This window comes from Geotrypetes seraphini, chromosome 3, assembly GCF_902459505.1.
Source record: "Geotrypetes seraphini chromosome 3, aGeoSer1.1, whole genome shotgun sequence".
Taxonomy (NCBI): Eukaryota; Metazoa; Chordata; class Amphibia; order Gymnophiona; family Dermophiidae; genus Geotrypetes; species Geotrypetes seraphini.
The window spans coordinates 120931952-120959614 of NC_047086.1; the positions used below are offsets into that span (position 1 = coordinate 120931952).

Consider the following 27663-nt stretch of genomic DNA (forward strand, 5'->3'; position numbering starts at 1 on the left):
ATGATAATTAACATTTTCTCTGTTTACAGTGTGCTTTGTGTTTTTAAAATTTTATTGTTGGTAGATCATTTTGACTTGGCCACGAAGGTAAGGGGAAGGGAGGGAGGGGAGCTGCTGAAAGACATCTAGCAATCCTTGCAGGCTTGACTGTGCAGGGTATTATTTTTGTAAAATCATGTTTTGTTATGTGACTGGCATTATTTAGACTTTAATTTCTATGAATGAAAATGATATATATGTGCGTGCGCTGAAGGAAAGTGGAGAGAGAGTGGGCTGAGGACGCTGAAGGGAAATGGGGAAGAGAGAGTGGGAAGAAGACGCTGATTTATAAATTGACAATTGTACAGAATATTGTTTCTTTTTTATACTTTACTATAATAAGTTCAATATAAAACAATTCAAGGCTTGTGTGGATGGAATCAGGTGGTTTGCGGGGATGGGGACCGAGCTTACAGGGATTAGTCCAATAAAATGGTATTTTCTTATTTCTCATTATTTGTTTTATTTTTATTTGTTAATTTGTAAAGTGGTGATTGTTATGTATCAGTTTTTTCAAATTTACATCTACTGTCTTTATATTTTGCACAGTATTAGAGGAAAACACGAGAGGAAACGCAATTCTGGACCTAATTCTAAATGGATTGCGAGGATTGGCAAAAGATGTAGAAGTAGAAGGGACCTTGGGAAACAGCGATCACAATATGATCCGCTTCAACCTGGAAACAGGGGAGAAACATCGGTACAGAACGATGGCCACGGTGCTAAACTTCCAAAAAGGGAATTAGGAAGGGATGAGACTCATGGTGGGGAAGAAGATTAAGAAGAGGATGAACACTGAAAAGATGCTAGAGCAAGCTTGGTCTCTTTTTAAGGATACGGTCACCGAGGCGCAAAATCTATATATACCGCGTATCAACAAGGGATCAAAGAGGAAAAAGAATAAAGAACCAGCTTGGCTCACTGTAGAGGTAAAGGAAGCGATCAGAGACAAAAAAAACTCATTTAAGGAATGGAAAAGATCAAAAACTAATGAAAACTGGAATAAGCACAAACAGCATCAACGCAAGTGCCATAAGGCAGTAAAAGGGGCCAAAAGAAACTATGAGGAGAAAATAGCCAAGGAGGCGAAAAACTTCAAGCCATTCTTTCGATAAATTAAAGGGAAACGACCTGCAAAGGAAGCGGTGGGACCATTGGATGACCAAGGAATAAAGGGAACGCTAAAGGAGAACAAAGCAATCGCTGACAGACTGAACACGATTTTTGCATCTGTATTTACTGAAGAGGATATACACAGCATACCGTAACCCATTAGGCTATATGCTGGGAGTGAAAACGAGAAACTGACAGGGTTAACGGTCAGTCTAGAAGAGGTATGCAGGATGATTGATAGGCTTAAGAGCGATAAATCCCTGGGACCGGATGGCATCCATCCGAGGGTCATCAAGGAACTGAAAGGGACCATAGCTGAACTGCTTCAACTAATAGCCAATCTGTCAATCGTATCGGGAAAGATTCCGGAGGACTGGAAGGTGGCGAATGTTACGCCGATCTTCAAAAAAGGTTTGAGGGGAGACCCGTGAAACTACAGACCAGTGAGTCTGACCTCGGTACTGGGAAAGATGGTAGAGGCACTCATAAAGGACTGCATCATTGATCACCTTGACGGACATGGGCTGATGAGGACCAGCCAGCATGGTTTCAGCAAATGCAGATCTTGTTTGACAAACTTGCTGCACTTCTTCGAGGGAGTAAACAGGCAGATAGACAAGGGCGACCCAGTCGACATTGTATATTGGGACTTTCAGAAGGCGTTCGACAAGGTTCCGCATGAACGACTACTTTGAAAAATTGCGAGTCATGGAATTGAGGGTGAAATACTCACGTGGATTAAAAACTGGCTGGAGCATAGGAAACAGAGAGTGGGGGTAAATGGACAATACTCGGACTGGAAGAGCGTCACCAGTGGAATGCCACAGGGCTGGGTGCTTGGACCCGTGCTCTTCAACATCTTTATAAACGATCTGGACATAGGTACAATGAGCGAGGTAAATAAATTCGTGGACGATACGAAGTTATTCAGAGTAGTGAAGTCGCAGGGGGATTGCGAAGATCTGCAACATGACATAATCAGGCTCGAGGAATGGACATCAACATGGCAGATGAGGTTCAACATGGATAAGTGTAAAGTAATGCATGTCAGTAACAAAAATCTCCTGCACAAATATAGGATGTCTGGGGCGGTACTTGGAGAGACCTCCCACGAAAGGGACTTGGGAGTTCTGATCAACAAGTCGATGAAACCGTCCGCGCAATGTGCGGCGGCGGTGAAAAGGGCGAACAGAATGCTAGGAATGATAAAGAAGGGGATCTCGAACAGATCGGAGAAGGTTATCATGCCGCTGTACTGGGCCATGGTGTGCCCTCACCTGGAGTACTGCGTACAGCACTGGTCGCCGTACATGAAGAAGGACATGGTACTACTCGAAAGGGTCCAGAGAAGAGCAACTAAGATGGTTAAAGGGTTGGAGGAGCTGCCGTATAGCGAAAGATTAGAGAAACTGGGCCTCTTCTTCCTCAAACAGAGGAGATTGAGAGGGGATATGATCGAAACATTCAAGGTACTGAAAGGGATAGACTTAGTAGACAAGGACAGGTTGTTCACTCTCTCCAAGGTAGGGAGAACAAGAGGGCACTCTCTAAAGTTGAAAGGGGATAGATTCCGTATAAACGTAAGGAAGTTCTTCTTTATCCAAAGAGTGGTGGAGAGCTGGAACATTCTTCCGGAGTCTGTCATAGGGGAAAACACCCTCCAGGGATTCAAGGCAAAGCTAGATAAGTTCCTGCTGAACACGGACGTACGCAGGTAGGGCTAGTCTCAGTTGGGCGCTGGTCTTTGACTGGAGGGCCGCCACGTGAACGGACTGCTGGGCATGATGGACTTCTGGTCTGACCCAGCAGCGGCAATACTTATGTTCTTAGGTTCTTACATGTATTACTGTTTTTGTGGTGTTGTGGTGTTGCATTGTATGCAGAGTCTGGTTTCTTGGTGGTTCAGTTTAACTTTTGTCAACATATTTCTATTTTTACTTTGTGATTATTCCTTATTGGGCGAGGGTGTATCTGTCTGTGTGTCTGTGAAAGGGACATGGCTTTCTGATAGCATCAACTGTACAGGATCAATTGACTGTGCAGGATCTGGCTTGTTTAGTTTTACAATGTATGTATTGGTGTTCTAGTGCTCACTGCACTCTTGTTGTGCGATATGTGGATTGTTACTAAAAATCATATTTTTCATATAGATGGGGGGTGTCAAAAAATGATGGGCCCCGGGTGTCACATATGCTAGGTACGCCACTGCTACTACTTATTAATTCTATAGCACTACTAGGCGCATGCGGTGCTGTACATTAAACACATAAGAGACGGTCCCTGTTCGCAAGATCTTAGAATCTATGACACACACAACCTGTAGGGAATGTGTGTTTGCTTTCCACATTATTCCAAAACATTAGCGGGTAATTGTATTACTTATGCAGTCTAACCTGTCTAAGACTTAGACTGTCTCATACCTAATAATAAGGGTTGCCAGATTTTACTATACTAAAATCTGGATCTCTAGACCCGCCCCCCAGGCCTACCCATTTCCACTCATCCCCGCCCCCCACTGCCTGCTCTCATCAGGCAGGAGGAAATCTGCGCATGGTAACCCTACTACTAATCATTCTTACCTACCACTTGCAATATAAATAAATATTTTATTTTTATAATACTGAGCTTGGTTATTTGCTTGTTAGCAATGCTATTGGCACAGGGGATTGGATTCGGATTTTTTTAGAAATGCAGGGGATTATAGATTCCTTCTTCCAGAATGCTGGTACATTATCACTCTGAGTTCCAGTATGTGAGTGTCTTTGTGTCTTTGTGTACTGTATGCCTATATGTACAAATAGAGAGACAGAGGGACAGAGCATCCCCAGCAGGCACTATTGCTTGGGTGAAACATGCCTAAAAATTGAAATTCACAGAAAACACAGAGCAGGAATTTACAGTGACCATAAGATGTCATGATGGCTCTTCAGATAAAAAAAGACTGACCGAAACATTTTGTTCACAATTTAACGAAAATAAAAAATCAAACTCTTATTTAGTCTATCTTTAATTTATGCAGGAAGTCCAGTGATTGACAAGAATGTAATAATGATGTCAGTTAAGGACATAACCTTATAGTTAAAGCTGTGACATTTGGAAACTGAAGGTCAGGCTTTTCGGCCTACTTTACAAGGAAAATGACTCTGAGATTAGGAAGTGTGCATGTTTTCCAAATAACAACAAAAAAGGAAGACCCAATGTTCCACAGTGAGAGCAGTCCAAGCAATAAGAACAAAAAGACTGTGGATGAGGATGTTCTGAAAGATGATTTATTTGTAACTTCATAATAAAACCAAATGCAAATATAGATATAATAGTCCAAATGTGTTGATCCTACCAGACCCAACACGGTCCATGTTTTGGCGAACATGCCTTCCTCAGGGGTCCAATTGGATATAATGGTCTCAGATAACAAATGTAGACTAAAAAACAGTATACATGTCTTTAAACAAATCACAAAATGACTTGTGCAGACAGTGCAGCGCCAAAAAACGCTAATGTTTTCCAAATAACATTTTATGGTCTCTCCCTTGATTCAGCTTAATTATTTACAGAAGTGTTTAGGTAGAATATTCGCATATATGTGCAAATGTGCTAATATTATAAGCATTTGCAGACATAGCATGCATATCAATGTAAGCACCTAGAACTGCCTGCTTAGTGTCCTTGCCCTAAGGACTGATGATAATTTTTTCCCTGGATTAGGGATATAAACCTTATATGAAGAGACATGGGGGAAGCCACTGCTTGCTCTGGATCAGTAGCATGGAATGTTGCTACTAGTTGGGTTTTTGCCAGGTAGTTGTGACCTGGATTGGCCACTGTGAAGTCGGGATACTAGGCTAGATGGACCCATTAGTCTGACCCAGTAAGGCTATTCTTATGTTCTTATGAGTAATAATTTTGTTATACCACCAGATGGCAGTAAAGCATGAGTATAAAATGGAGCTGCAAATGCAAAGGCCTTCTCAATGTTTGCTTTCTTTTATAGAAGAAAGTGTAAGAAGGCACCTGTTTAGGGGGGATAAAGAAAATCTAATCTCGAGAATTTATCTACTGTCACCATATCAGAGAAGTCAAGTGGAGGGTATAAGAGGAGTGAAAAGACTAAGGGATAGATTCACTAAGGACACCGATCATGTCCCGACTACTTTGCGACCTGATTTTCCTCCTACCCAATTCACTAACCTTGTGGCCGATCATCCTCCAATCCGATCCGCTCATGCAAATGAGGAGAAACGGCATGCAAAGTAGGAAGGACGCAATTCACTAAACAAATACAGGCACATCGACTGGGCTGGTCAATCCAAAACAGGCAACTGCTGAGGACCAGTCGCTTGTGTAAAAACCCTGCTCTCTGGCCCAATTCTCCTGCTCTGGCCGCCCTGCTGTCTGCCGCAATTCTCCTGCTCTGGCCACCCTGCTCTCTGCCCCGATCTTGTGCTCTCTGTACCGATCCGTGTGGTCAGTTGGGGGCGTGATTCCGATCGCCCACATTTGCATGAGGGCGCTTCATGAATCAGCCCCCCAGCCACGGATCGGATCCGATCTGTCGCCTTAGTGAATCTAACCCTAACTCAAAGCTAGAGTTACCAGATTTTGCATCTGGAAACAGAGAATGTGTTGCCCCAACCACAGTCCCAAGCAAACCTCATCTGTTTGGGTCGTGTCTGAAGTGCATTTGTGCATGCACAGATGCAACATGATGATGTCGCACGCATGCACAGATGCACTCCAGTCTTGGCCCCGATCTCAACAGCTTTTCAAAAAAGAGAACATGTCCAGGTAAATCCAGACCTCTGGACTCAAAGCTGCTGCAACCCGGTAAAAAATACTCAACACATTTCAGCCAAGTGAGAGCATGGCTCTACCTATATTTTGCCCAACAGTGCATTTGCAATTAAGGGGGCCCTTTTACTACAGCTGTGGCAAAAGTGGTCTTAGCATGCCCTTACCATAGGTCTTTGCCATGCAGCAAGGCCACTTTTGCTATGTCTAGAAATAGGCTGATTTTCTCATTTCCTAATTAATGGCCCCGCACTAATTTTGCCATTAGCATGTGGCCATTTAAAAAAATTCCTGCATTAACCCCTACCACCAGAAAAAACCCAAAAAACACTGTGGAGTGACGATGTTCCTGAAAGGGACTTTATTGAGAATTTCAAAGTTCCAAAGGTAAGAGTCGTGAGGAATCACTGCTTGAAACCTAAGCAATGAACCCCTACCACCACCTATTTTCTAGGTGGTAAGGACCCCTGAACTAATCTCATGCTAATCAATTATTTATTCAATTCAATTTTCTATATGGTTCTCCCAGGGGAGCTCAGAATGGTTTATATGAACTTATTCAGGTACTCAAGCATTTATCCCTGTCTGTCCTGGGGGGCACACAAACTATCTAAATAAACCTGAGGCAATGGGTGAATTAAGTGACTTGCCTTGGGTCCCAAGGAGCAGTGCAGGTTTGAACCTACAACCTCAAGGTGCTAAGGATATAGCTTTTAACCACTGTGCCATACTCTCCCTACACAGCAAACCATGCTGTCACACCCACTCTCCACCTGCTAACATGCCCCTTGCCAGAAACTTTAAAACTTTTTTTAGTGCATGGTGTGTGTGTGTGTGTGCAAACTGGCCATTTGACCATGGGATGCCAGTGCACATCCTTCAGTAACACCCCCTTTAACGAAGCTGCATTAGGCTTTTTTATCGCCAGCCATGGCGGTATTAGCTCCAACGCATCAGAGCTAATACCGCCGTGAACGGCAATAACAAAAAGCTTAATTCAGTTTCTTAAAAAGGGGGGGAGGGGTAAGTCTTTGTAATGTGTGGTAAGCACACTAACGCTTAAAACAGTTTAGCAAAAGGATTCCCAAAAGCTTGATGGTGAAACCAGAGACTGGTTTGTTTGGCCCCCTCCAAAAACGTGTCACACTGCCCTGATTGAGAGGCCAAACAGAACATCTTGTCCCATCAGGGACCCTGGTTGAGAAACTGAGACTGAGATTGAATGAGCAACTGTTTTTGTAATCTCGATTGCTGGGGTAGAGGATACAGAAGAGGGAGTGACCAAATGGGGAGAGCTTGGATTCCTAAGTACCTGGGTGAGGAACTGAGTAGGTGTGCTGGAGAAACAACATGGGGTTGGATAGGCTATGAGAGGAAAGACAAGTTAAATAAAGAGAAGCACAAAAGAAGAGATACAAGGGAGTACGGTTACAATAAGGCTCCAGAAAAAGGAGGATGGAATGAGACATCCGGGTTTTACTCCCATTGTTTTCGCTGAAAGAAAAACTCGGATGTTTGAATCCATCCTCCTTTTTCTGGAGCCATAGGGTAACCCTAAACCAGGGGTAGGCAATTCTGGACCTCGAGAGTCAGAGCCAGGTCAGGTTTTCAGGATATCCACAATGAATATGTATGAGATGGATTTGCATGCACTGCCTCCTTGAGATGCAAATCTATCTCATGCATATTTATTGTGGAGATCCTGACTGGAATTGCTTACCCCTGCCCTAAACTATCCTACCATAATCAACTGCTCTAATCAAGATAACAAACACCAGATAAATCACACTATAAAAGAGAGTTCAAATAAAGATCATTTACTCAAAAGGCACATGAAATAAAGTCAAAGATGAAAATGCTATAAATGTGAATAAGAAACTTACATTGCTCTAGTTTTCTTATTGACAAAAGAGCAAACAGTGAGCCACCCTTCTTCAGCCTCTAGGATAGCGGGGCTAATTAACAGGAGGAAAAAATGAGAAACATCAGTTACAATTTATAACATTTTATTGAAGGAATCAAATAAATATACAATATAATACAAAGAAATATTCATTACAATTAGATTCACAATAATATTTCCATACATATTTCTATCATTCCTCCAAAATATATTTCCATATGACCTAATCCATTCCTTTCTACACCCCCATCCTTTTCCCTTCCCCCCCCCCCCATTCTTTTTATTTCAATTTATAACATTGTATTGAAGGAAGTAAGCAAATAAACAATTTAAATTTCCATACATATTACTATCATCCCTCCCCCCCCTCCCCCGGAATGGAAAGTGATACAAATGATCAGGTATTGGAATGCAATGAAAGTTTCCAAAGCTTCATTGTAAAACATTAAGAATCATACTGCGTGCTCTAGGACAGTGTTCTTCAACCACCAGTCCATGGACCAGTGCCGGTCCACAGAAATTTCCTGCCGGTCCACAGGGCCAGCAAGTGCATCAGGCCCAAAACAGTGTTCTTCAACCGCCGGTCCACGGTGCGATCGATGCAGCATTACCTTCGAGCCAGCTCCCTCTTCCTAACTGATTCAGTGCACAAAGCCACGGGCAGTGGCTCCTACGGGCATCCTGCGCCTAAACCGGAAGCCTTCTCTCTGACATTGCAACGTCAGAGGGAAGGCTTCCAGATGAGGCACGGGACGTTCAAGGTGCAATTAGTACTATTATGGGGGTAGGGTCTAGAGTGGAGATTGGGTAGAGATGGGTGGGGTTTGGCTCCCGACTTAGCCCCGTGTTCTTCAACCGCCAGTCCATGGACCGATGCCGGTCCACAGAATAATTCTTTTATTTCTGCCAGTCCATAGGTGTAAAAAGGTTGAAAAACACTGCTCTAGCACACTGTTCTACAACCGCCGGTCCTTGGACCAGTGCCAGTCCGCAGGAAATTTCTGCCAGTCCGCACAGGGCCGGCGAGATTGATTAACTTCAATTTCCTGCCGATCCGCGCAGGGCCGGCAAGATCGAGATATTTTCTGCTGGGCCGGAGAGATCATGGGGAGCCTCCGACAGTGGCTTTCTCCCCTCTCTGCAGCTCTCCTTACTTTCCAGCGCAGCGATTCACGAAGGCAGCCTTGGGGCTTTTGCTGAGTCGCGGCTGTCTCTGATGATGCAACTTCTTCTTTCCTCAGAGGTAGCGCAACCCAACAAAGGACCCAAGGCTGCCTTCCTGAATTGCTGCGCTGGCAAGTAAGGAGAGCTACTGGGTGGGGAGAAAGCCACTGTTGGAGGCTGGGAAGCTGCTGGGCAAGGGAAAATGAAGGGACAGCTGCTACTGGACCTGGAGAGGGAGAAGAAGATATGCTGCTGGGAGGGGAGGAGGGAAAGGAGTCTGGGAAGCTTCTGGACAAGGGAAAAAAAGGGACAGCTACTGGACCTGGAAAGGGAGAAGGAGAGATGCTGCTGGGAGGAGAGGAGGGAAAGAGTCTGGGAAGCTTCTGGACAAGGGGAAAAAAGGGACAGCTGCTACTGGACCTGGAGGGAAGGAGAAGGAGAGATGCTGCTGGGAGGGGAGGAAGGGAAGAGAGTTACTGCTGGACAGGAGGAGGAGGGAAGGGAGAAGTTAAAAAGGAAGGAAACAGCTGGCAGGGAGATTAGAGGAGGGGAAGGGGAGAGACAGGCATGAGAAAGTAGAGAAATTGATGATGGGAAGGGGTCAGCAGAGAAATAAGCAGAGAGGGACAATGATGCTAGATCTGGTGTAGGAGAGATAAAAATGAAGAGAGCAGTGAAGCTGGAATGAATCATGTAAAAAGGAGAGAGGGGGTGCAGGCTGGATGGAATGGGGAAAGGGGCATAGAAAGAAGACAGATACCATTTGGAAGGGGGAGAGGGCAGACAGTGGATTGAAGAGACAGAGGGCAGATGCTGGAAGGAAGAGAGTGAAAAGAAGATGAAAGCAGAAACCAGAGACAACAAAAATATATATATCCTGCTAGAGCTGGTGTTAGACATAATTTTATTTCTATTTTGTCATTAGAATATATCAGATTTGAAATATATATCCTGCTAGAGACATAACTGGGGACTGTAAAGCCCAGGCAGTGTTTTTTTAGCTTCCAGCTGGCTTAGGGCTCTCTGACCAGGAGGGACTCACCTAAAACTATTCTTGTCATGTGTGACTTCAGTATACTGTTAGCATATTTCTGTGTAGCATTCTGTAATAACTTGCTTGTTCAGTTTTCTTGGTAGTAGAGGGGATATATGTGAAGGGGAAGGGAGACAGGGGTTTTGTTGGTCATTGCTCTGTATATTTGTATTTATAAAATGACAATTGTACAGAATATTGTTTCTTTTTATACTTTAATAAAATACCTTCAATATAAAATCATAACTGAGGCTTGTGCGGATGGGATCAGATGGTTTGCGGGTACTGAGTTCGTGGAGATGGGGTGGAAATGGTTTTTTAAAATTTCAGTCTTAGTAGTTTGCCGGTCCACAAAATAATTATTTTATTTCTGCCGGTCCATGGGTGTAAAAAGTTTGAAGAACACTGCTCTAGAGGAAAGATTTTGAATATAGGGGTCCCAGATTTTCAAAAGGAGACGAGTTCGTCTAGGAAATCTACGAACCTCCCACACCTCAAATATAAGTAACCGATGGAGTTGGTTCCTCCAATGCCAATAACTAGGTGGATCTTTCTGTAACCAATATTGCAAAATAACATTTGTGACCAATCATGCATGCCTTTTAAAATAAAATGCATCTTTCTTGTCCAAATACCCCACAAGCAGCAGCTTTACCAAATAACACCCCCCCCCCCTTGGGGATTCCACTAATTGACTATTCCATAATGAACCTAAATATAATAGGATGGCAGACCAGAATGATTTGATAAGAGGACATTGCCACAAAGCATGAGAGAGAGTATTAAGAGCTTTATCACATTTGATACAATTGGGAGAATTAACTAATCCCGCTGGAATGCTTGCACTTCTGAAAAGTAAGCCCTATGTAGCATTGCCGCTGCTGGGTCAGACGAGTGGTCCATCGTGCCCAGCAGTCCGCTCCCATGATGGCCCGTAGGTCAAAGACCAGTGCCCTGACTGAGTCTAGCCTTACCTGCGTATTTTCTGGTTCAGCAGGAACTTGTCTAACTTTGTCTTGAATCTCTGGAAGGTATTTTCCCCTATAACAGCCTCCAGAAGAGCGTATCAGTTTTCCACCACTCTCTACGTGAAGAAGAACTTCCTTATGTTTGTATGGAATCTATCCCCTTTTAACTTTAGAGAGTGCCCTGAACAACCTGTCTTTATCTACTAAGTCTATTCCCTTCATTATCTTGAATATTTCAATCATGTCCCCTCTCAATCTCCTCTTTTCAAGGGAGAAGAGGCCCAGTTTCTCTAACCTACTCTCTGTTTTCTGTCTTTCAACCAGTTCTTAATCCATAAAAGGACATTACCTCCTATCCCATGACTTTCTAATTTTCTAAGAAGTCTTTCATAAGGTACTTTGTCAAATGCCTTTTGAAAATCCAAATACACAATATTAACTGGTTCACTTTTAGCCACATGTTCATTCACCCCATCAAAGAAATGTAGTAGATTGGTGAGACAAGATTTCCCTTGACTAAATCCGTGTTGGCTTTCACTCATTAATCCATGCTTACGTTTATGTTCTGTCATTTTGTTCTTTATAGTAGTCTTTACCATTTTGCCTGGCGCCGACGTCAGATTAACCAGTCTATAATTTCCCATATCACCTCAGGTACTCTTTTTAAAAATCAGTACCATGTTGACTACCCTCCAGTCTTCTGGCACTATGCTGTGGGAACTGTGGTTTGTGATCTTATGCTGGAGACTACAGTTTTTAAGGATCCAAATTCTGATAAGGAAATGCAATTACAATCTGTGACTATATGTACTATACTTTAGCTAATGTGATTTATGCTTTGATTTGCCCTTGCAAGCTGGTCTACATTGGACAGACATCTAGACAACTTAAGAGTCGCTTAATTGAGCATTGGTACTGTATATCCACCAATAAGATACTTTAGTCACTGATGGAGCATTCTACATACTGGATCATGCCTTTTCTACATTTAAATGTGTAGTGCTCGAACTACTTTGGCTCAGCACATGTAGAGGTGATATACTGTAGGTTGTAGGCTGATGCAAGGAGGGCAGTGTTTGATTTTTACATTTCAGACTATTCATCTAAAAGGTTTAAATTTAGTTATTGAATGAAGAGCTTTTCTCTGATTGGATATTTGCCAAGTGATGTCATGACACCCTTGTGAGGTGTTTCTGTATGTGCAGACATTCCCTGCCCGACTTCTATGTATAGGAACTCTGTCAGACAGAGAATCACCATTATTGTTTAAGCTGATGGGCCCTGTTTCGCACAATGCCATTTTGTGATCACCATGCTATATGGAAGTGACTCTGTGTTTGACTCTCCTGAAGAAGCGTTGTGTGAAACACGGCTCCTGTCGAGAGATGTGTAGCAGGATTTGTTTTGAAGAAGTTGACCTTCTGGACCTATTGAGCTAAGTGATTTTTTTTTTCTTGTTTTCCTGCTTGATTGGATTTTTCAAACAAGAACATGTGGGGGTTTTTTTACATCTGAACTGCTTGCAGGTAATAGGAGACTCTGATACATTTTTGACTAATGATTGGTAGAGTTTTTTTGACTAGTGATTAAGCTGCACTTCCAATTTTTTGGCATTGCTATATTAGTGCAGTGCAGATATTATTGAGTCTTTTTCTCCACGTTTTTGTATTTGTTGCTTGTCTCTTGTTGGGATTTATGTGCAGCAGTCTCCAGATTCCTCTGGATGAGAGCAGAGGATAGTATTATTTTGATGTTTTGAATTTTTCCTACTCTGACCTCAAGTTAATTTTTCTGGGAGACATAATTTAGTCCCCATCCCTTCCCATTGACATTCACTTCAATCCATCCCTTCTCGTGCCCGGGGTAATACCGATTTTTTTGGTCCCCACAAATTTCCACAGGTTTGCCATTGTCCCCATCCCCGTGCACACGTCTAATGAGGAGAGTCAGGGACTACAAAGAGCAGATTGAATTGAGATGTAAGTTCAATAACAGTGCTGGCCAAAATGGCTCCCTACTGAAACTGAGTAACTTGTCTCTGGAACAGTGATTTTAGAACATAAGAAGTTGGGCAAATCATTCTTAACCTCCACTGTCTCTGGTACAAACCAGAGATCCTTAAGGTAGATTGCCCCAGTAAGTGTGGTTTACATGCAATGTGTATGAGGTATAAATTCAGAAAAGCTTTTACATGTGAGAAAAACTTCACAAATGGAAGAAGCAAAAGATGATCTTTATCTTTCTTAGATATGAGATTGGCAGGTTAGAAGTGGTATTAAGACAGGTTTGAAAGGAATTTGCCTAAGCTTGGTAAATTCCCCAGGCTGAAAACTTCCCCACATACACACTTTCTCTCTCCTTTTTTTTTTTTTTTTATAATTTTTAACATTGACAACCATATCAGTCAAAGTAAAGAAATATTACACAGATTAAAGAAAAAGATAGTACATTCCTCTCCAGTGCAATAATATCTTGCACTATTTAACAAGGCAATAAAACAATTCTATGTAATGTTAGTCCACCATAATTAAGGGTGGAGCTGATTTAGACTGATCTTATACAAAGAAACGTATTTATAGGGAAAAAAAGATAGAGCTAGATGATCCCTGAGCTTATTTTTGCTCAGCACAATTTGGGAAGTAGCAGACACACATCAACATTACATTTGCCCTTGGGCTGAAATAAATTTTGATAACTGCTGGGGCTCTCTCTTCTTTAGGCTGATGCTCAAAACCTAACTGCCAGCACTAGAGGTGACCAGTGCTGGAATAGTATCAGCATTAGGGTATGTAGAATGCTCTAATGGTTTCCGCAATGGTGTAGAAACCATTACTGCAGACCATATTTAAGCGCTTATAAATGCATTTAGATGTATGTTTAAATGGAAAAAAGGGCTGGAAAACTAACGTCTGATCCGAGACAGCATTGAAGGTCAGTTGAGAGAAGGAATGTCTAATGATACCCTTTCTCTCTAACCAAACTGACCACCATGTCCCAAACAGGCTTCTCAAAAACCCAAGTCCTGGTGGTTTAGAGCAGTGGTTCCCAACCCTGTCCTGGAGGACCACCAGGCCAATCGGGTTTTTGGGATAGCCCTAATGAATATGCATGGAGCAGATTTGCATGTCTCTCACTTCCATTATATGCAAATCTCTCTCATGCATATTCATTAGGGCTAGCCTGAAAACCCGATTGGCCTGGTGATCCTCCAGGACAGGGTTGGGAACCACTGGTCTAGAGGAACCAGAACACCCTAGCCCCTCTGAGACAGGACTTCAGTCCGAAACCCCCCTCCCCTTCCCACTAGCGATCTCTGCTATTATCACAAAACAGAACCTTGGACATCTCTACATAATCTTGACTAATCCTTTTACAATAGCTGGTATTCAGCCTCCAAAAACCAAAAAGAGTGAGGATAAATCATCTCCACTGTCTTTCAACATAATACAATGAAAACATTTGACATTTTTGTAATCTTGTACTAAAAATAATTCATGTTATCAGTGTGGCATTTCCCATGACCACAAGGAATGGAAGGAAGGGACAGATGCATTAAAGTAAGCAAGTAAACCAAAGAGATCTAGCAGCTGAATAGTTCTACACTGACCTTGTCTTCAATTTATCCCTAAATCTCTAATTTATTTAACAAAGGTAATAGTTATCTAGCCTCTAAATAACAGATGCAATTACTGTACAGTTCAGAGCTTCACAATGAACTGCCGTGATTAACTGACAACAAATGAGCAGTGACTAATTGAATGGGCCAGTTGCAATTAGCGTGAAAGGAAGCTGTAACTTCTTATAGGCGTGCTGTATCTGTAAAGTACACATTAAAAAACTGTAATACTGGCCCTCATCTCCATCAATTAAAAACCACACTGCTGGACCTTGATTGTTTTAGCTTCTTTTAGCTTGTCTCATGCCATTCCCAGGCATCTCTGGGGAGAACCAAGCTCACAACAGTGTGACAAAAATGACTTTCATGAAATGAGATTTGATTGGTCCATGCATTCACACGAGATGTCATTCGTGACACTGCAACCAGTAGGAACCAAACAGCTCTAGTGATTATGAGGTAATTCATGGCTTTTGTTAGCATGGCTGCTTCCAGCAGTTCAGAAGTGTGGGGAAAATGCTTAAGAAATATGAGCAATAATACCAGTAAACTTGGATTTAGCTTTTCTTTGAGAAAAGCTGTGTTACTACATTATACATACTGTAGATTTCACTTTTTATACTTTCCAACATATGGAATGTTGGAAAAACATAAAAGGTATCAGAGTGGTAAGAGCAGTTAATGTAGCTGGTTTTATAAAACGGTTTGGACAAGTTCCTAGAGGAAAAGTCCATAGACCTGGGTCAGTAGCATGAAATACTGCTACTATTTGGGTTTTTGGACACCACAAATGGATCACTTTATAAGTTATCAAACCCACAATCTAGTATCATAAATAAAAAAGGGGGTATAAAGGATAATTGTTAAAATGGGGTGTCATCTGAATGACAAAAAGTAATGGGCTAATAAAAGTGGTATATTAATTATAAAATGGAAGTTGGACACTGATGTGTAAAGAAAATTTCTTCAAGTGTTATATAAATTATCCTTTATACCCACTATTTGGGTTTTTGCCAGTTACTTGTGACTTGGATTTGGCTCCCACAAAGACGGGATACTAGGCTAGATGGACCATTGATCTGACCCAGTAGGCTATTCTTATGTTCTTAGTCCTCTGCAGATATAACTTCCATAGGGTTTAGCACCCTCAATATATTTGAAAAGTTGGCTCCTGTGCCTCTGCCTGTCCATTGGTCTATATGTACTATAGTTTAAAAAAAAAGGATGACATTTCATGAATCTCATAATGCCGGGAAAAAAATGAATCTCATGTAAACTTAAAAAAAATAGACTCATCAGGTAATTACTGTAGATAACTAACTTAAAAAAAAATCCCATGCTTTTTAAGGGAAACATATTGAAAGTGCACCATTCCAAAAGCCCTCTTACCCTTATAGCAGTTTAATCCATAATAACATAAGCAAAGAGACACATGAAATAAAAACTGAAACCATGAACATAAACAGATTGGCCACTGATGGAATATATGGTGGTTGGAGGACACTACATTTAAAGTTAGACCTTATGGAAGTGGCCTAAGGGATCTGGTCAATCGGAGTCTTAGCCCACTCCCAGTTCATCCCAGAATGCACTGGGAGAGAGGCCTAATATTCCGATTAGCCCAGGTGCCTAAAGCCCCTCCAATGGGAGGGGCCTTAAGTACCTGGGTCAATCAGGGCCTTAGGCCCTTCCCCAATGCATCCCAAGTGCACCGGGAAAGGGCAGGCCCATCATTCAATGGAGGTACTCCTGCTGGCTGTAGGAAGGAAGCATCCCTCCAGTTGGCCAACTTAAAAAAGGTACTGTGGGGGTCTGTGTGGGCTTGGGTGGGGGTCGGGGAGCATGCTAGAGTGACTGGGCATCCCTCCTGCCGATGATCTGAGGAGGGGTGGGGGGTTCTGGCAGGAGGGTTTAGGCATCCCTTCTGCTGATGATCTTAGGGGGTGGGGTTTCCACAGCGAGGTGTGGCAGGAATTATTTGGCACTCCTCCTGTCGCAGACATTCGGGGGGGGGGGCAGCTTTGGTGATTCCAGCAGGAGGGATTGGCCATCCCTCCTACCAGTAGTCTTTGCGGGGGGATGGGTATCCTGCCGCAGCCACTACACTGATCATGGCAGAGACATTCCCTTGCCACAATCAGCTCAGCGGCAACCCAATTCTCTAACCAGCACTAATGAATTAGATGCCAGTTAGAGAATCGTAGTGTTAGGCAATTCTATATAGGACGCCTGTGTGAGAATCTCAAAAGTTGCTTAGGCGGCTTCTGAGACTGGGTGTCCTATACAGAATCTGGCCCTTAGACCTGGTTTTACATAGTCTAAGTCACAATGTATAAGTTCCATTCAGGCAGCCTCATAAAACTTTTGATTATCCCTGCAGTACGTTGGCTCGCCCTCACCATTCCTTCAAAAATGCCCCTTTCAGCTCTGGGCGCACAGCGGGATTCAAAGCCCTAAAATGTCTCTGGATATGTCTAAAAACCCGTTTCGATTATTAGCATTTGGCTGACCTGTCTTTTAGCTCTTCCAAGTTCTGATTGGGCAGGTTTTTAGACGTATTTTTGTTTTGATTATGAGCTTCATATTGCATATGACCTAGTGTTTAAGAAAAGTATCTCGGTGCTCTGGAAACTCCGCACCATTAAAAAATACTTTGATGACACCTCCTTTCATCTGCTTGTCCAAGCTTCTATTCTTAGTGTCCTGGACTACTGTAACATCATTTATTTAGGCGCCTTCAAGAAAATCACCAAGAAGCTGAGATTGGTCCAAAATTCCGCCATCCGCCTTAACTTTGGCCTGAAGAAATGGGAACACATATCCCCTTTCTACTACAAGTTGCACTGGCTGCCATTCGAATCCAGAGTCCTATTTAAGTTCTCTTGCATCTGCTACAAAACCGTATCTGGTATGTCACCAGACTATCTTTACCCCCACTTCAACCTGAACTATAATAATAAGAGCTCCCGCAGAATAACTATGTTCGCTTTTCCATCACTGAAATCGTGTCATCTTAAAAGATTCTATGAACGAACCTTCTCTTTTCAAGCGGCCAAACTAAATTCATGGCTCGCCCAAATTATACTTGACGCCTCTTCATACCTCCACTTTAGAAAAAAGCTCAAAACTCTACTTTTCAACGGACCAAATCCTTAATGCTCCCCACTTCCGCCTTAACGTTCCCCTTCTCCACATTAGAAAACAGATCAAAATCTCTTCTTTGCAACAGATCAAATCCTTAACCCTCCCCTCCCCCTCCTCAACGCTTCCCACCTCTTCCTTTACTTTTTCCCCACCCTTCCAAGATTGTTGCTTCCCCCTCTCATCTAACATGCTTTGTTCCCCCTTCTCATAAATCCAATTGTATTCTCTTACAGTACATACTGTATTTGCTCTGTATTAGCCTTTCCCTCACCCAAATTGTCAATGTAAACTAGTTTTGATTTTTCGATTGCCTTGCTATGTTCTTCTTTTCTCAATCGCATTGTATGTAATTCATCTATTTGTTGTGAACCGCCTAGAACTCCCTGGGTATGGCGGTATACAAAAAAATAAATTATTATTATTATTATTATATGTTACCTGGACTTTCCATGGAAAAACTGAAGACAGGAATTTTTGATGGTCCACAGATCAGACAACTTATAAATGACCCACATTCCATGGCATCAATGAATGAAATTGAATCATGTGCCTAGTCTTCATTTGTTCTTGTTGTGAAAAAACTTTCTTGGCAACAAGAAGGCAGACAACTACACACAATTAGTGGAGGATATGCTCTTTCATTTCAACAGGCTTGGTTGTAATATGAGTGTTAAAGTCCATTATCTGCACAGTCACTTAGATCGCTTTCCAGAGAACCTTGGTGACTTAAGTGAAGAGCAAAGTGAAAGATTTCACAAGATATAAAAACAATGGAAGCCAGATACCAAGGAAGATGATAGCAGCCATTGTTGGAATCTTATGTGGGATTGTCCTGGCAGATTCCACTCTCGCAAGTCTTATAAAAGGAGTTTCTTAAGTGTCAAATGACTGGAAAGTTTATATCATAAACTTGTGCTTTTGGTATGAAATAAGTAGATTTCCATGTTGTATACTTTTCTTTTAATTTTTAATATGTTTCCTTCATGTTTAAAAGATATTAATTTAAATACTACATTAAAATATCCAGAGTTTTTAATGGGCAAGCAGAGTGAAGAGTGGCACATGTTCTGTATCTCAAAAACTAGAGCTGATAGGAGAAAACTGGTGTCATTTTTGGAATCAGCAGGTCAAATATACCAAGAAACAGGTCTAACATTTGAGGCACCAAAATGAGTGTTGGCCAGTGTTATCTATTTTTCATATATATATATATATATATATATATAAAAGTTTTGCCACAAAAAAGTCAGTAACGTTAGTATCTATACAGGTCTACCATCAACAGCACTTTTTTTTATTTGCAAACTTATTAATTACCAAGCATAACTTGTGCAGAAAGCATCAACAGCACTTAAAATGTTACAGGTGGTACGAAATACTTCAATCAGATTACTCGCCCATGTTCATTGTTCAGATCACATAACACCTCTTCTTGAAGAACACCATTGGCCCCCTATTCCTTACCAAACACAATTTAAAACTTCTCTCATTAGCTTTCAAGACTATGCACACTGTTCTTCCCTGGCATCCTTCCTAATCCCTTATAAACACACATGTGCTCTCCGCTCCGCAACAGCCCATGAATTATTAGTCTTCCCACCCTCCCTACCCCCCACCCCCAGTTCACCTGACTAAACTTCAATCTACACAGCATTGTGCATTTTTAGCAATTGTCCCTTTGCTCTGGAACTCCCTTCCACTTGAACTCCCTACGAAGCTCTCCTTCCCTAAATCCCAAAACCTTTTGAAAGGCCACTTATTTACACTCGCATTTGGCCTGGAGAGCTGAGTATGTGGTGTGTGTGGCACCAAATGTTTTAATCATTCTGGTGGTCTCCCTTCCCTCCATCTCCCCTTGTTTTTCTGTCCACTTTTTCTATGCTTTAGCTTTTATGATATTTCTGGGTTTTACTCTTATCCAAATGATTTTAAACTGCTTTGATATTTTGAGAAACAGTATATAAAAAAATGTAAACATTAAACATGCAAATTATTATGGTGTTAAAAATTGTGTGCTGGCATTAAAAAAAATGCATGTTGCCATAGTAACATGCTGCCATTTTCTACATTGGCCAAATTTTCTTGTTTCTCCTTTCATGATAATATGGGAAAGGTTATTTGCTCATAAATTGACAGGAGAAAAAAAAAAAAGACTCCTCAGGGGCCTATCTGTAAAAATTTATAGTGAAATATATGCTTATATCTACCCATTGATATATTCAACATGAAAGTCATAGGTTTCATATCTTCCTGAAATGATCCAGCCAGTGATTTGTATCAAATTTCCTGTATAGAGAATTAAAAAAAAAAAAAATTCAAGTTAATTATTGTTTGGTGAATAATAAAAATCAAGCATTCTATTACACAGCTCTGTCTTTCACATCCCAATTAAGTCAAGCTCTGATCATTTCCACACCTGAGATCCTGGTGAGTGTGTGTTTGGTTGTTTACGGCAGCTAGTTTTTAAGAAACTGCTTGATGTTTGCTGATTCATTTATTCCATTAATGTGACTGAGCATTGATAATTGTTTTCATTCTTGTTTTCTGCAGTATTGTCTTTGGTGATATAAATTGTATACAGTATACAATAAGGATATGTAATTTATTTGGGGCTCCACACACCTTTCAATGTTCATCTGTGTGTTATATTATTTTGTATAATTTTTTGTAGCCTAGTTTTATGGTTAATGTATGTATTTATTTATTGTTACAGTATGTATACATCTCATACCAGTGCATTTTATATGAATGAAGGCAGATCTTGGGAATACTCCTGATTGAACATTAAAAGATGCACGAGAACATTAAAAGATGCAAGAGAAAACTGCAGGGTCAAACAAGGAATACTTTTAAAATTATTTTCCAAGGTAGCTGTGGTAAAATTTAAATAACAATTCTGTAGATAGTAGCACTAAGCAAATCCATCTATTAGGGATGAGCAACCCAAAAACTTGTATATCATATTTTTTTTAATTCAATTTTCTATGCTGTTGTTCCAGGGAAGCTCAGAACAGTTTACAAGACTTTATTCAGGTACTCACTTTTTTTTTTGTTGTCTGTCTTGGTGGGCTCACAATCTATCTAATGTACCTGGAGCAATGGTGGGGATTAAGTGACTTTCCCAGGGTCACAAGGAGCAGTGTGGATTTGAACCTTCAGCCTCAGGGTGCTGAGGCTGTAGCTTTAACTGTACCACATTCACCACCTTTTCTGGGTATTTTTCCTTTCGGAACAAATGATATGAAGAGTGTGCACTCTGCAAAGGAGCATGCACTATCTGTGAGGAGCAGACTCTTTTCTTAAAGAGTGTACATTCTTTTCCCATTACGAGAGGCCACTGAAAAGTTCTCAGCCCAACCAAGAAGAGGACAATGTGGAGCCATGAAACTTACAAGTTATTCCTCACTTTTCTTGACACTTTTTGTTTCAATGATATGAAATAAAATGAAAAGTGTGAAGAAAATGTGGAATAACTTGTAAGTTTCATGGCTCCACATTATTCTCTTCTTGGTCAGACTGAGAACTTTTCAGTAGTCCCTCATATTGTGATGTCATAATGCTTCATTCCATCAATGCCTAAGAGCCAACCTCATTGGTGATGTCACAATAGCTTAGTTTCCCTATACAAGTGCACACTCTAAGAGCATGCCCTCTTTATACACAGAGGGTAATTCTCTGTAGGATGTCAAAAGTTAGGTGCTAAGCATGAATTCTATTATGGCAATTCTGAAAGGAGCTACCGTTAGGAGCAGGCATAAATCTATATTTTCACACCAAATATTTATGCCTGCTCAAAGGCCAGTGCAAATGCTTCCACCAAAGTATGGACAGTTAGGCGTGTAAATTACAGTACTCTGATTGTCCGGTACTTCTTATTGTAAACCGCCTCAAACTATTATGGCTTTGGCAGTATACAAGAATACAAATTATTATTATTATTATTTTAGCTCTGTCTGGTTAATATACTGTCCTGGAGTCAGCCAGTCAGATTTTCAGGATAGCCCTAATGAATATGCATGGAGCAGATTTGCATGCCTGTCACCTCCATTATATGCAAATCTCTCTCATGCATATTCATTAGGGCTATCCTGAAAAACTGACTGGCTGGTGGTCCTCCAGGACAGGGTTGGGAACCACTGCTCTATATCATCCTGTCGAATTGCTTGGCATGCCACTGATCCACCCATGCTCTTTTTCAAGCTGCACACCATAGAAATTAGGTTGATAGAATACTGTATACACATAACTGAAAATTGTTGTCAATTATTGTTTATTAAGGCCAATTATTATTTATTACCAATTTACTGTAGTGCTAATTCGCTAATTAACCCCCCTCCCTTTTTATGAAGACACATTAGGGTTATCGCCAGCCATGGCAGTAAAAGCTCCGATGCTCATAGAATTCCTATGAGCATCAGAGCTTTTACAGCGGGACTACAGTCTCTACGCAGACAGAGGAGCTGGGAAATTTAGGCGAGGATATCTTGCAGGAACTACTGAGCCTCAGGGAGGAGGTGAAGCGCCTGAGGAGCATAAGGGATGACGAGGCCTTCATCGACGAAGCCATCCTGGAACTGTCACACATCACAGAGAGAACCCACGACAGGTCCATCCTTGACACACCCAAACCTACAGCACTAAACACAACGATTGGAGTACAGGAGATGATTGGAGATGCTGGCCCCTGGCAACTAGTAACCTCCTCTACGGGCAAGCGAAATAAACCCACCTCATTCTCACTCTCTTCTTCTTCTTCTTTTTCTCTTCAACAGGATAACCGTTCAGCAATACCACAGCTAACTCTAAGAAATAGATTTCAGATCTTACAGGATGGAACCACCGAGGAAATAGCAGAAGAGGCTCATGAGGATACCCAGCTCACAACGTCAAATCCAGAGCACGCAGACCGGCCCCCTCGGAAGGAATGAAGAGTGGTAGTCATTGGTGACTCCATGCTAAGGGGCACCGAGGGACCAATTTGCAGGCCTAATTTGCAGTCGAGAGGTCTGCTGTCTCTCTGGAGCCAAGATCCAGGATATTACCACTAACCTAGACAAAATCCTAAAACCTAATGATCATTTTCCCATGCTTCTCATCCATGTAGGCACAAACGACACTGCTAGGAATGCCACAGAGAACATCCCCAGAGATTTTGGAGCGCTGGGAAAGAAGTTGAAGCAGATAGGAGCACAGGTGGTCTTTTCGTCAATCCTTCCAGTAAGAAACAAAGGCAGAGCTAGAGAAGAGCGTATTCAACGGACTAACGAATGGCTCCGAGAATGGTGCATAGAAATGAACTTTGGATTCCTAAACCACGGCGAGACGCTCCAGGGACTACAAGGACCAGACGGACTCCACCTAACCAGAAGAGGTAGAAACGTATTTGGACATCGATTGGCCCGCCTACTCCATAGGGCTTTAAACTAGGTAAGTTGGGGGAGGGTACATACTTATATTCCAGAGCAGTAAGAAACCACTCTGAGGAGGCAAGTCGCACTACCAAGTCTAAGGTAAGTACCAATAATATCCACAATAATTCAGGGAAAAATATCACTGATAATTTAGGAGCCACACTAACTCATAAAGTAAACTCTTCACAGATATGGAGGGCCATGTATGTTAATGCACACAGCTTGGGCAATAAAATTCTAGAATTAGAGACTGAGATAGCAAACGCCGATCTTGACGTGATAGCGATATCCGAAACCTGGTTCACGGAATCGCATGGGTGGGATATGGTTATACCAGGGTACAACCTACTTCGTTGCGACTGAGTGGGTAAATTGGGAGGAGGAGTAGCACTATACACTAAGGAAAGCATCAAAACCACCAGAATCACAGATGTTAGATACACTGGGGAATCCCTCTGGGTAAACCTGGCCAGAGGGAATGAAAAATGCCTATACCTTGGTGTGATATATAGACCTCCCAGGCAACAGGAGGACAAAGACATGGAATTAATCGAGGACATAGAGAACATCACACTGCGCGGGGACTCAGTAATGCTAGGAGACTTCAACATGCCAGATGCAGATTGGAACACACTCTCCGCGACTACGGGTAGCACCAGAAGAATATTAAACTCCATAAAGGGTGCACGTCTCAAGCAATTGGTATTGGAGCCCACCAGGGACCAGGCGTTACTAGACCTGGTTCTCACCAACGGAGATAGCGTTGGAGATTTCGTCCATCAGGAGCTACATAAACAAGCAAAAACTGACAATGTAGAGGTTATGTGGTCGTCTCTGAAGTCCATACTACACGTAGCAACAGACCGATACATAAAGACAGTAAGTAAACGCAGGAGAAACAAAAGACCCCAATGGTTCAGTAAAGAAATTTCAGATCTAGTGAAACAGAAAAAAGACGCTTTTATCGCCTGCAAACATTTTAGGCAGAGAGGGGGCAAAAGAGGACTATCTAGACATATCCAAAGCTGTCAAAACAGCAGTCAGAGAGGCCAAACTCCGAATGGAGGTAGAGCTAGCACGGAAAATTAAGAAAGGGGATAAATCTTTCTTCAGCTATATTAGTGACAGGAAAAGAAACAGAGATGGAATAGTACACCTGAAGCAATCGGACGGTAACTTTGCAGAATCAGACTCTGAGAAGGCAGAATTACTAAACCAATACTTCTGTTCAGTGTTCACCCGCGAAGCGCCGGGAGCTGGTCCACAGCTGCAGACGGGAGATATCCGAAGAGACCCGTTTCAAGATTTTGAATTTACGCCCAGTAGTGTCTACGGCGAACTTTCAAGACTCAAAGTAAACAAAGCCATGGGGCCGGATAACCTACACCCCAGAGTGCTCAGGGAGTTAAGGGAAGTCCTGGCAGAACCATTATCTGTTCTTTTCAATCTTTCCCTAAGCACAGGAAGGGTCCCCTTAGACTGGAAAACAGCCAACGTAATCCCACTCCACAAAAAGGGCTGCAGGACAGAGACAGCAAACTACAGACCGGTGAGTCTCACGTCTATAGTATGTAAACTCATGGAAACACTGATCAAACAGAATATTGACACAATCCTAGACAAAGAAAAACTGCGTGATCCACACCAACACGGGTTCACCCGGGGTAGATCCTGCCAATCTAATCTGATTAGCTTTTTTGACTGGGTTACTAGACAACTGGACGCCGGAGAGTCACTGGACGTGGTATATTTGGACTTTAGTAAAGCATTTGATAGTGTCCCTCATCGAAGATTACTGAACAAGCTGAAATCAATGGGATTAGGAGACATTCTAACTACAAGGGTTGGGGATTGGCTGAGCGGTAGACTTCAGAAGGTGGTGGTAAACGGTACCCCATCCGAAGCATCGGATGTGATCAGTGGAGTGCCGCAGGGATCGGTCCTGGGCCCGATTCTATTCAACTTATTCATAAGAGATATGACGCAAGGACTTAGAGGAAGGGTATCACTGTTCGCCGACGACACCAAACTTTGCAACATAGTAGGCAGTGGCTTATCACCTGATAATATGACACACGACCTACTGCTGCTGGAACAATGGTCAAAAACTTGGCAGCTAGGCTTCAATGCTAAAAAATGCAAGATAATGCACTTGGGCAGGAGAAACCCACGTAGAACTTATGTACTAAATGGTGAGACCTTGGTTAGGACCACGGCGGAACGCGATCTAGGAGTGATCATTAGCGAGGACATGAAGGTTGCCAATCAAGTGGAGAAGGCTTCCTCCAGGGCAAGACAAATGATGGGGTGTATCCGTAGAGGTTTCGTCAGCAGGAGACCTGAAGTTATGATGCCGTTGTACAGAGCCATGGTGAGGCCTCACTTAGAGTACTGTGTTCAGTTTTGGAGCCCACACTACCGAAAGGACATGCTGAGGATCGAGTCGGTTCAGCGAACGGCCACCAGGATAGTCATGGGGCTCAAGGATCTCACGTATGAAGAAAGACTAAAGAAGTTGCGGCTGTACTCACTTGAGGAAAGAAGAGAACGGGGAGATATGATTGAAACGTATAAGTACATCACGGGACGCATCGAGTCAGAAGATGATATATTCTGGCTCATGGGACCCTCGACCACCAGAGGGCATCCGCTGAAAATCATGGGAGGGAAGTTTCATGGCGATCCCAGGAAGTACTTCTTCACCGAAAGAGTGGTGGATCATTGGAACAGACTCCCACCCCAGGTGATAAAGGCCAGTAGCGTGACGGATTTTTTTAAAAAAATGGGATACTCATGTGGGATCTTTAAGGGAGTAAATTCAGGGGGGGATACTTGGAATGGGCAGACTTGGTGGGCTATAGCCCTTTTCTGCCACTTTTTTCTATGTTTCTATGTTTCTATGACTGGAGATTTTTAAAAAACCCTAACGTGGCTTCATAAAAGGGGGGGGAGGGTTAAGCTCCACACATAACTGAACCTATTCTATAGCCGAGTGCCCAATTGTGCGCTTAACTTTGGGTGCAATTTACAGAATTGGGGGGATAGTGTTCACTCTTTCTAATACCAGTCAATGGCATTTTATTACAAATGACAGCAAATCCCTATTCTCTACAGTATATTAACCAGACAGAGCTAAAATAATAATAATAATAATTTGTATTCTTGTATACTGCCAAAGCCATAATAGTTTGAGGTGGTTTACAATAAGAAGTACTGGACAATCAGTGAAAAAAATACAATACAAATCATCAGAAATACATACAAGATAAAAAGATAAAAATTAAAGCAGTGAATTGTTAGGTTACAAATCGATCAAACAACTGTGTTTTTTTGTACTAATTTTCAAAAAATAAAATAAGATGGAGCACGCATAATATTACCCAGCCAAGTCATTCATTTTTCCTACCCATAATGCAAGAAATCTTTTAAAACAACAAGCATTTACTGTTGGGTAAGCAAACATATGGATTCTGCGTGTAGGCCTGTTAAAACGGTCTAGAAAAAAGTAAGAGAACAGGTACGCAAGAGCCATACCAAATACTGATTTAAAACAGATACAGGAAAATTTGTAATTTATAACATTTTATTGAAGGAATCAAATAAATATATAATAATATAATACAATAAGATATTCATTACAATTATATTCATTATATTATATTATTTTCCATACATATTTTTATCATTCCTCCAAAATATATTTCCATATGACCTATTTCCTACCTCTATACACTCCCCTTGTTCCCTTCACCCTTTTTCCCCCTTCCCTCCCCCCCCCCCCAATTGTTTTATTTCCAATTATAACATTGTAATGAATGAATTAAACAAATATACAATTCAATAATTTCCATACATATTACTATCATCCCTCCTATTCCTTCCCCTCTCCCAGAATGGAAGATGACACAAATTACCAGATGTTGGACTGCAAAACTCTTGCCTCCATTGGTAACCAATGTAGTTTGTGATAATAAGTATGTTCCCATTTTTTTCAAACCAAAAATCAGCTGAACTGCTGAATTTTGAATAACTCAAAGTCTTTTCAAGGTTTTCTTGTATGTTCCCAAATAAATAATATCGCAATAGTCAAGCATACTTAAGATGGAAGACTGAACTAGCAGACAAAATGATACTACACTTCCCCCTCCGTATTCGCGGGGGTTAGGGGCAGGGCCGGCCCATAAATATGGAAAAACCGCAAATAATATTCAGGCTGGTTCTGCCCTTATCCCCTGCTTCCCCCAGCTATTTTTAGCCCTGTGAGCCCCCACTTAAGCCTTACCTGGTGGTCTAGCAGGTTTTCAGGCAGGAGCGATCTACCCAAGCTCCTGCCCCATGCAGATCACTCACAGGAAATGGCTGCCTTGAGCTCCCGTAGTCTCTAGAGTCATTTCCTGTGAGTGATCTGTACAGGGCAGGAGCATGGGAAGATTGTTCCTGCCCCGAAAACCCGCTAGACAACCAGGTAAGGCTTAAGGGGGGCT

The 27663-nt window shown here is 42.0% G+C and overlaps 1 protein-coding gene across 11 annotated transcripts in view; it reads right to left on the reverse strand.

The window, feature by feature from the left end:
• The window catches only part of PKHD1 (PKHD1 ciliary IPT domain containing fibrocystin/polyductin), an 800857-nt gene that overhangs the window by 712281 nt on the left and 60913 nt on the right, over window positions 1-27663 (reverse strand). For all 11 annotated transcript variants that reach the window (XR_004538726.1, XR_004538727.1, XM_033936724.1 and 8 more), the window contains 2 exons: window positions 19976-20054; window positions 7824-7895 (listed from right to left, as the gene is read on the reverse strand). Coding sequence is in view for 9 of the 11 variants with exons in the window: in XM_033936724.1 (XP_033792615.1) it covers window positions 7824-7895; window positions 19976-20054 (151 nt within the window). In the remaining 2 variants the exon portion in view is untranslated. The remainder of the gene's footprint in view (window positions 1-7823; window positions 7896-19975; window positions 20055-27663) is intronic.